At 39.7% G+C, this 11110-nt stretch overlaps 1 protein-coding gene across 3 annotated transcripts in view; it reads right to left on the bottom strand.

The window, feature by feature from the left end:
• Positions 1–704: 704 nt before the first annotated feature.
• The window catches only part of LOC117460670 (raftlin), a 139655-nt gene continuing 129249 nt past the window's right edge, over positions 705–11110 (bottom strand). For all 3 annotated transcript variants that reach the window (XM_071205926.1, XM_071205927.1, XM_071205928.1), the window contains exons 9-10: positions 6594–6669; positions 705–5826 (exon numbers count right to left, since the gene is read on the bottom strand). In XM_071205926.1, coding sequence (XP_071062027.1) covers positions 5167–5826; positions 6594–6669 — 736 coding nt within the window. In that variant the 3' untranslated portion in view covers positions 705–5166. The remainder of the gene's footprint in view (positions 5827–6593; positions 6670–11110) is intronic.

Below are 11110 nucleotides of genomic sequence, written 5' to 3'. Positions count from 1 at the left end.
TAATATCAGTCCTGTATTGTGAGTATCTCCCATACTGAGAAGGCAGCTATGTAGTCAGCTGAGATTAAAAATAGAAACATTTAAATTATTTAATGTCACATATTACAAGTATAGATAATGCTTATTTTGTTTTACGTTACTGTGTTGCAAACAAGCAGCCTAATTTCAGAGGTGTAGTTTTGTTGTGCGGGAAAGTATCATAGTTGTCTGCAGGACATTCTCAAAATATTGAAGTGACTGTTATTTTGTATATTGATTGTTGTCTTTTTATTTAGGTCTTAATGTGTGCAAATGTAAAAATGTGTCTTTGACTGTGTGTATATATATATATATATATACACATATTTGCACACATATTTGTATATACATTCGTTTTTATATTTGGGATTGTGGGATCTCTCTGTCTGTACACACAAACTGGAAGATACTCCAAAGTGATTGAAGTAAGTTATAATCTTTTACCTGATATTGACTTAGTCAGGCTTGTCTCAGGCCCAAATAAAATGGGTTTGACTTTAATACTGATTGCAGGAGGTATGTGTTTAATGTTTTACCTCTAACTGGAAAAATTAAATGGCAGTTCACAAGTCAAATCTAGAGCTCCATCTTGAATTCCTTAAAATGCTTGCTCTGCCTCAATAAGCTGCCTCAACAAACATAAGCTGTATTCCATTTGACACAAAGAAACAAAGACATTTTACACATTAAATATAAATCATTTTATAATATACAAATTGTACAGATGTCATGAACAATAGGAATGTGGACATACTCAGGATAGCAAAGATAAAGAATACTTTTTTCTTCCTTGATAGCAAACACTGCTATGCAAGTGACAACACCACATGATCAAAGATACTTAACATTCAAGATGGCAGCGAGGTGATAAAAACACATCAGGGACAAAAACCTAAGAATACATTTTCCAGAGGCTGTGAGCAAGCTAAAGTGACAACACAGGAAAAAAAATGACGGCATCCTATTGTATCATGTTCTGTCATTTCTACTTTGCCCATTTCACATCATAGTAGCACACAGGAAATGAACCATTACGTTGTATTTTTTCTTAACAGCGTTACCAAGAACGATTGCACCGGCAGCACCACTGAGGCTCAAAGACAATTATGCTGATAGAAGACAGGAAACTGTATATTACCTTTTCTTTTTTCTTTTACACAAATGGGCAGAGAGCTGCAAATGTATAAAGTCTAACATTACTCAAAGGGCTCCCTCTTTTCACGGACGGCTAACTTAACATGGTTCAACATCATTTAACTGATAGAGTGTAAGATCCTGCTTCGCTTTTCTCTCCCTGTCGTCTGTGTTTTTCTTTTTTCCAGGATAAAAAAAAATCACTATTACCCACAGTCCCTGGAGTGTACTCATGTCAGAGGTTAGACTGAGCTGCCACCAATCAGCCCATATCAGGCAGACAAGGGGCCCTGAAGGCTACAGCCGCAGGTAGGACAGGCGGATACAGGACCGGTTGTAACTTTTGTCAAGGTTACGATTATCCGTGTTTGTGGATGTCCAACCGGAATGTAGTGGGAGTCAAAAACACAGTCATGTCACATGAGATCACCTCGCCGCTTAACTGATTTTCCAAGCCCTGCTCCTCTAGATGAAGTGGAATATGATCTGTCTGTTTTCCCAGAATACCAAAGGGGAATACATGTCACAGTTTTACGATTTAAAATAAAAACAGAAGTCGAGAATACTGATATTAATTCATATCTTTAGAACAGATAGATGACAATAAAAATGTCTATCTTGACGCAGGGCAAAATGAAGAAATTGATTAAATCTGACGGATTAAGTTGACCAGAATTCACTGGGGATATTTCTAAAATATGCTATTCATAATGATCTCGACAGCTATCAAAAGGCGTCTTTTGGTATTGCCTTTCATAATTCATTTTTGTCACAATTTGAATGTGACAGCTGAGTCTTATTTGCTCCCCAGCAGCATTGATGCAAGAGGCATACAATATTTTCTTGAATACAATAAGTGCTTATTAATGCTGAAACAGCCGATAGCTAAAAGCAGCTTGGAGAATTAAGTTAAAAAAAAATCAAAATACCACAGAGAATATTATAATATGACTTGATATAATTCAATTTATCAGAGTGGTTATTTGTCATGTGCTCGTGCAAACTCCTGTGTACAGATGTGGACAAATCCATTCTGGCTCACATATGGCCCTTGACTTTGCTGCTATTAGCGATCACGCTCATGGGTCTGGACTCCGTCATATTGGAGGGCGAGAGGACAAGGAGAATATGTTTCTGTGGGTCCGCACACGGCAACCCCTTGGTTTTAACACAAACCACAGCCCTCAGGAGGTAGCTCAGAAATACATTTTAGCAAGCTTTAGCGCAACAGCATAGGCAACACAAAGCCTACAATAAAATCTCTAGACTCAAAAAAGAACATTCACAATAATAAAAAAAGTTCAAAGCATCTTAAAAATAACTCCAAAACATATTACCTTCATATAGACAAACACTTAAAATCTTTTTATCCCCTCACTCTGAATTCCAGTAATAAAAGAGGGAACAACGGCTTCAAAATACCAACACTGACTGTAGCAAATCTTTCCTGTTTGACTATGACAAACATATAACACTGAAATCACCATTGTGCCTCTAAAAGACATAGCTAAAAAGCAGATTGTGGGGCATTTACAGTATAGTAATAAGGCTAAGCTGGTCACAGTTTTTATATTCTACTCTACACAAAATCACTTGCCATTTTACATTGAAGAAAATCTCAGCGGCGGGTGGATTTATTGAAGAGAGCACTTATTCAGAGTAATCAATCTTACTTGTGTGTAATTGAAGAGTTTTATCTCCAAAAGGGAGACATTTTTCTTGACCGAAGTATCAACTGTTCTCATAATGACAAAAGATCCAAATTATGACAAATATAGTATGTGTGAAGGTGGACTGCAGGTAGTTAAAGTGTGTAATTTCTTTGCAATATTTGATATTTTGTAACAAAAGCTCCTCCCCCTCAGTGCAAATGATTCCCTATGACATCACCGTTAAATCTGAAGGCTATTTTCTTGACATGTTGAGGTGTTTTGCTGTCAATACATCCCCCAATAAGTGACCCCCATTATAAATTCATGATTCCTGACAGATACCCCACTGACAAAATCCATTAGTGAGCTAATGAGAGCTCTGCGCCGTGAACGTCGACACCTTTCTCCCTCCTTTTCACATCACCCAATCCCCTTTTTAAAATGGAAAGCTACACGATGCCGTGAAACAGCACATTATGACTTTGTTATTGTCAGAAATTATGTCTGGAAAGAGGTGCTTAAAGAGCTGGCTGTAAAATAATGAAGGAAATCTCAACGGGGAATGTGGAACGCAAAAGGCCGTTACTTTAGATGAGCCTATTCATTTCTTTTATTGACTCTCTTATACTTGGGTATTTCTATTAGGCTCTCAACATCTGTCTCAATTTCTCTCTCAATCTTCAGTTTTGGTCTCAGTGAACAACAAGGCTATGCTCTGTCCTGACCAAACATCTTAACCTTGTCTCCCTACTGACAAGAGCTTTTGTTTGTGGCCATTAGCTGGAAATGTAATTTAAAAAATACAACTTTGCCCAGAAATGAATCCTCACTCCTGTACTGTATGTGAAAGCCAACTAGGTGCATCAAAATATGAGTTCTGCCTCCGAGCTGCAAACATTCAGCTGAATTTCACATCCTTATCTGACTCGGCGTTGAATATGGAACATTCTGTATGCAAGGTGAGCTTAGCACACCACACCAAAGAGTGATTATCGGCTCTCTTTGAAGCACTTGACGGCTTTGAGCTTAGCGTAAACAATTATCTCTTCACCCTGCTTTGGATTGCCTTTCGCAACGAATGCCTTTCCCATCACCTCTACCACTGTCTCCTACAAGTTCTCTCCAACAACTTACTCTGCTGCACCGAACTAACTGGAACTGGAAATGGTGGTGCAGTATGTGGTCACATGGAGATGCTTTCCTGAGCAGATTTTTTCTCAAACTGTCAGTCCTGTGGATTTGGAAATGTGTGACCTGTCAATTCAGTCTCTTGGATTTTTGAGCTGAATTTTCGTAGCTTCCGAAACTGCGAGAAAGCTGCTCTGTACATGTACCTCTTGTAACAGGTGCTACCTCTGGGTACAAATATTAGCTTTATCCTTTAATGCCAGAGAACTTACTCAATCACTGATCTTCTTTAAGTTTATCAAGTTGACCCTTATTATTTTCAATCTTACCCTGTTGCTGTTAAACTACTGAATTTCCCCACAGGGATTAATAAAGGTCCATCTTATCTTATCTTATCTTATTAGAAAGGTCGGCATCCAACTCTGTATTTTACATTACAATGAGAATCATGTTTCTTTCCACACTCACGTGAAGCACTGATCACACTAGAAAGTGTCTAATGTATCCACATAGCTAGAGGATTGGTGATGTGGGACTATTGGCAGGACTGATTGATAAACTACATATGTTGAGCTAACTGCTAACACACTGCCGCTAGTCAGTTTCAATAACTCTCCTACCTTTTTTTTTCCTTCTGTGACAGTTTTTTTCCTTCATTTTATTCTCTCAAACTCTGTTTCCTCAACATTGAACAGTGTTAGGACAGCTTACTATTGCACAACATTGTGTAAAATGGGTAATACCTAGATTTTTATAGGAATAATACCTAGATTTGTTTCTCTCTTTGACATACAAACCAACTAAATGTGATTTCATTTAATGGAAAGACATTTACCTTTTTCAATTTCTGAAGTGACCAGGAATTTAAACAATTTCTCATTCTTCTTTAGTTGCAGGAAAACGTGCACAAACCGATCAATACATCATTCTAGATATTCACCCCCCGTTGATTCCTCTGCTCTGTATTGCATTGTCTATACGTCCACTATACTGCACCAACATCTCCTGATATATACATTCAGTATGTGTGGTCTAGAGCTGATATCTGCTCTGTAGCTACACTATGGCAGGTTGCGGGGAATTGTTTAATAAAGATGGTAGGTTTGGAGAATGATGCAGCGATGGGGATCGAAGCCCCTTTTACATGGATCAGGGACAACACTGTGAACCAGTCCTTAAGATGTAGAAGTTAAGAGGTAGGGTGGGGAAAAACCTTGACTTGGACTACTTGGGGCTACTCTGGAGTCTCCTCTGAGCTTTGATTAGTTGGTGTGGCCTTTGAATCCGCCACAATTTCCTTGGCGATGACATCCACGCCTGCTGGTTCTTCTGTCTTATGTTTCATCACAATCTCTTGGCCCTCGTCTTTCTCCTCATCCGTCTCCACCCCATTTTCAATCACAACTTCTGCTACGCTCTCATCCACCTTTTCTTTGGTCTCGCTCTGTGTTTCAACAGTCGCAACGATTTCCATCACTTCCTGGACTTCTCTTTTTTCTAAAGGCTCTCCCTTCTCATTTGATCCCTCCCCATCCAGTGCTATCTTTTCTTCTTCTGTGACGTTTTGTCCTTCTTTGTCTTCTGTCTCTGCTCCTCCATCTTTCTTTTCAAAAGTCTCTATGCTGATTTCAATCCCATCGATCATTTTATCTGCCTCACTCCTCACCTCCCTTTCTTTCGATGTCTCACTTTCTCTTGCTGCCTCTACATCTGTTGCATTCACTGCTTCCTCCCTACTGTTGTTTTCCTCTTTCTCAACATTTTCTTTGTCATCAAGTATCTTGGGATCCTCTGCATCTTTCTCGGTTTTAGTTTTCTTCTTCTTCTTCTTCTTCTTTGCTGTTTCTTTGATGCAGTTCTTGTTGGACTTGCTTCGGGGCTTGAAGATCAATTTCTGAAACAAACGAAACAATGTTAACGTATGTGACGCATTAGCATGTCAGTGGAATGACTCGCAACTCTTAAAACATGCTTTTGGGCACAAAGCTTAATTAAGAATAGATCAACGTGAAACTAATATTGCACTGGGAAAACGAGCTAATTCAAATGAGTCTCATTGATGCCGGGAAGGAAATTGAGGCCATTTTTAGGGGAGTTATTGGGGGCCCCCAGGCCTTCAATCCGACTAAACAAGCCAGGAAAAAATGTAATGCAATATATCCTCAATTACTTGAACAACTTCTGCAGGGTTCAACACACTGCAGGGACATAGAGTACTGAGATAGACTGCAAAGAAACGGCCAAGAAAATCTTGTTAACGCTAGCAATTCCCTGAGTCTTAAGGCCTATTACATTTGTTTCCGTGATGGCAGTTTAAATTCTGGTCACAGAAAGCATCAACATGGATTCATTTCACAGTGGACAAAAGGTCAGCTTTAGAGGTTATCGTCACTATTCAGGGTCACGAAGAAAGTATTATTAGCTGTTTTTCTCCAAACAACACATCCGCTGTTGCTGAGGAGTTCCCAATATCTCAAACAGAAAGGGAGTCAGTTTGTTTTGTGTATTTGGCAACTTAAAACCAAAACAGCTGTTATATCCAAGGTGGTAAAAGGTGATGTTGGCCTGGGATTTACTTTAAGCATGTGACAGAAAGACTGGTGGGAGACCCTCGTATACACATTAGCCAAGAAATACAGAGAGGAATGTGAGGTTGTGTACCTTGGATTCCCTCCTCTTTCGGCTCAAGACGGGTCTCTGCAGAAACACGATCTGTTTGGTGGACAGACTTCCATCACTGAAAGATTAGGACGGAGAGAGAAAAGGAACGTTAAGAGGATATCAGCTGAAAACGTTGGCAATTAGACGCAACATTGTATGTCTTCTTCTTCTTCAAACGTTTACTCTTATTTGTTGAAAAAGATAAAATAAGAAAGGAGATATAAATGAGCTTTTCCCACGTGCTTTTTCAGAAACAATGTAACAACAACACTTCATAATTTACGAGATCCTTTGCTTAAAAAATGCTGCAGAACTCCATGATAAATATGGATACATCATTTGAGTTATAGGCTTGAATCCTGAAATAACACAGATTGATCAACACACTTTCTGACCTCCATCAAGATAGCCAAATGATGCTGGCAACCGTTCATGCTTCACGCTCTTATCTGACAGTTTAGGATAAAGGCTCACATTTGTGGCCCAACCTCTTCACTGCTGTCATTAGTCAGTGTCATTTCCCCCCTTATGTTTCAGTCTTGCAAGGAAATGGGTTTTTCTCATGCACTGAGGCGTATTTAGAGGTTTGCCTGAATGTCTGAGTGCAATTTTTGAAAACCTTGAACTTCTTAGAACATGTATTTCTTCTCTTTTCCTCAATTCCCCAAAGATAATCCTCCATCCTATGAACATGTCACATTTCTGTGTTCAGAGGAGGATAATCTGCACCAGTACTCACACTGACAGATTAATTGTGGCAGGAAATGCAGATTCTTCTCTGAGCGGGCTTCCTGTCTCTCGAGCTCTCTCTCCTACTCCTCTGTCTGTATCTTTGTCATTCACAACCTCCTTAATATTTCAGTTTTCTCTCTCCAACTAGCTGCTTACTTTTGCCTCTCTGCTGTTATCTTCTGGGATTTTTGACAGTTTTATTGTTTGTTTCTGCTTCATTCCTTCTATTTTTCTCTTGCCATTATTGGACGTGGCTTAAAATGAGATATGTTGTCCTGTGCTGTTATCTGACACAAGTTCAATAACACATGCACACGCCTGCACACACATACTCACAAAAGGTTAGGTGCTGTCTAAAGTTAAGCTGCCAGCTCAGCCCTGCACATGAGGACAGATGGCAGCTTTATGATCGCTGCAGAACCTTAAAAGCCTGCTACAAATCTTCCCTTTCTCAACATCAAATGGACTTGAGACTCCTCTAGCAGAAGGGCTTACTATCTTAACCATCCAAAGCCCACCACGACTTCTTTTTTTTCCATTACCTCCTTCCTTCTACCATTTATCCATAAGCTATTTTCTAGGCTGTCAAGAATGCTGGATGGCTTCCTTTTCGAACTAAAGCTGAAAGCTAACTGGAGTTCCCATTAAGCCAAAGAAGAGTGGATGTCTTAGAAAATTACAGGCCTTTACCAAATCTACTTTGGGATGTCTTTGTCAGCTGCAACATATTACAACATTGAAGCCTTATGGAACAGGAATGGCCTGTGTTTATTTTAAATGACTGTACCTGTTGGCAGCAGAGAAAAGTCTACTTCCCCCCTTTGCTGCAAACTGACTCTAGTTTATAATCAAACACCCTGAAAAATCAAATACTGCGCTCCAAAATGCCCATCGTACTTAAAGAAAGACTCAGATTAAGACTTTATAATGTATATGCTGAACCCTGTTATAGTCTCTAGTACATTAAGATACCTGCAAAAATGACCCAATGTGCCCAAACCTTGTTGTTTCCTTGTTGTATGTTCTGTTGTTCGACAATAAATGTAGAGGAATTCACAGTTACTGTAGTTAATGGCTCTAAAATGTAATTACCATCTTCATTAATTGAATGCGGTGAACAGAAATGCCTGCTCCGAGACAACTACATGAATTAATGTTGTGGAGAGAAGCCGCTGAGCACCAGTTAGCATTAATTTCAGACGTGGCTGAGATCACTGACACTTATCCCCCCCCAGATGAAGTGCCTTCTGCAAACCCCTCAGACTACAAAAACCGTGCATTTGCAAATTTGCTATTAAAAGAATTGAGGAATCAACAGCACAAAAACAAGTGTAATGAGTTTTGCTAATCTGAAATAGATCATCAACCATTATTTTGGCGCGAAATGTTACGAGGCAGGGAGAGAAATGAGCTCCGTCTTGTACTGTATCTAGGCCGACTGTGATTAATTAGCAATGTTGTGCTGTTGTGTTTTGGCATTTTGAGAGAAAAGGAAAGTAGAAAAAAATCACAAAGGACGAAAATAGAGAGGTAATTAATCAGCTATGCTTTGAAAGAGCAGCAAACATGACCAGCTGAGGTCGGAGCCAAGCTAACAGTATTTGGTCAGTGTATTGATGGAAAGACTGCATGTATACTTTGTCAGTTTGACACAACTATAAATCTACTGTAACAATATACCAATGAAAATCAATTAGAAAACAAAGGCTAAAGCTTATGATAGGAGTACGTTAAAATGTAATTTCATTATTTTTGCTAGCTAAAACAATCTTTCCCATATTCAATTTTCAAGTGCAACATTTTCTGCTGCTCTGAGATTGTGACTCACTAAATAATTGAACAGCATATTCCAAAAGCGCTCAGAATGTACAAATGGTCCAATTTGTGCATGATGGCCGTCCTGCGGTCTGAGTCACTATTTACAGCAAGGTAACATCCACCATGTTGTTAAATCTGTGAGCAAGCTAGTATTGTCAGATGTCTTTTTTCTCAACCCTAAATGTGCTATAGAGTATTATCTATTTGAAACATTTAATAAACAGCTGTTTGTTAATTTGTTTAGTGTCATTTAGATTATTTCTGAGTTAACAAGGTACTTCGGCCTTTTCGTAACACTGGTTTGATGAGACTTAAGTGTTCTGGAGTGTGATATTTCACTGTTGCGAACGGTACATTATCATTTTGTTGAAGAATATATTGTGTCTTGAAGTAAGGCTCTCCGGGGTGCCAGAAGAACATGCAAAGCCTTTGACCAAAAGCGGATGTACACTCATTTAGCAGGCATGAGTGATGAGTCAGCACAGGCTAAGCTGAGGAACCGTCACATTCGAGGCGAGAGATTTTCCACCAACAGTCAGAGCTGCTGCTTTTAAATCTTCCCAGCTGATGCTGCTGCTGCTCGGCTCACAGATTAGCCTCAATTGGCACAGATTTAGGTCAATTTCTTCGAGAAGCCATATTTCTTTGAACAAGAACTTGAAAAGATAACGTGTTTTTAATACAGTTCCTAGTGTCTTCTTAAAGGCCCTGTCACACTGTCCCGATATTGACACCCGATGGACACACGATAAAGGAAATGTTCAAATTCGGCTGTGATCGTAGCAACATCGGGCCATTCGTGAGGGCATCTAAGCCATCGTATGACCGCCGGTGGAGTTTCTCAGGCTCCGGCAGCAACTTCGTGCGACAGCAACAGTGCGGCAGCAACAGTGTGACAGGGCCACTGTCCCGAAATTGACACCCGATGGACACACGAATATGGAATTGTGAATTTCGCACGAAGATGGCCCCGAACCACACACGAAGGCAACATTTACATTACATTTAAGACATACAACTGCAACGAAAGTAACACAAACAATTATGTTAAAGTACTATGATACTGTACTGATATCTTCAGACTTTGTTCTTTACTTTATCCGTCTTTATATGTAGAAAATATTACGTTTTCTCCGTAATGTTGTTTCCATAACAACAACAATTTCCTGTCAACTGTCCTTCAAAATAATATATTATATCCTTTTTAGTTTCACAGAACACAAATTGGGTTATTTACATAGTATATTTACATGATTTTGTTGTGCAATAAAACAACCCGATGGACACACGATAAAGGAAATGTTCAAATTCGGCTGTGATCGTAGCAACATCGGGCCGTTCGTGAGGGCATCTTAAGCCATCGTATGACCGCTGGCGGAGTTTCTCAGGCTCCGGCAGCAACTTCGTGAGCGGAGGCAAAATCTTTGGCATGCCAAAAAATTGCCGAAGGACCTTGCGAAGGTTCATTTTCGTGTTGAATTTGTGTGTCAATTTTGCCCTTCGTAAGGCCATCGTGAGGACATCTTGTTATCCTCGGTGCCATCGGGCATTCGCCCCGATCAGAGTGAATGTGAATGCACCGATGATAACACGAAGATGACACGATTTGACAAGATGCCCGTCACGAGTGCCTTACGAAGTTGCCGCTCACGAAGTTGCTGCCGGAGTCTGAGAAACTCCACCGGCGGTCATACGATGGCTTAGATGCCCTCACGAATGGCCCGATGTTGCTATGATCACAGCCGAATTTGAACATTTCCTTTATCGTGTGTCCATCGGGTGTCAATTTCGGGACAGTGTGACAGGGCCTTTAAAGAGTTATCTCCCAACAAACCAAAAGAAAGTATGTGTATGTATGTATTTGTTAACACTGCAGTGATAGATAGATGTTGTATTAGATGTAAAAAAAGCTAAAAAATAAATAAATGTATGAACTCAGAATTGTCTTGTTTTTAAGCTTGGTGACA

The sequence above is a fragment of the Pseudochaenichthys georgianus genome, chromosome 16, assembly GCF_902827115.2.
Source record: "Pseudochaenichthys georgianus chromosome 16, fPseGeo1.2, whole genome shotgun sequence".
NCBI lineage: Eukaryota > Metazoa > Chordata > Actinopteri > Perciformes > Channichthyidae > Pseudochaenichthys > Pseudochaenichthys georgianus.
This window is presented reverse-complemented; position numbering and strand designations above follow the sequence as displayed.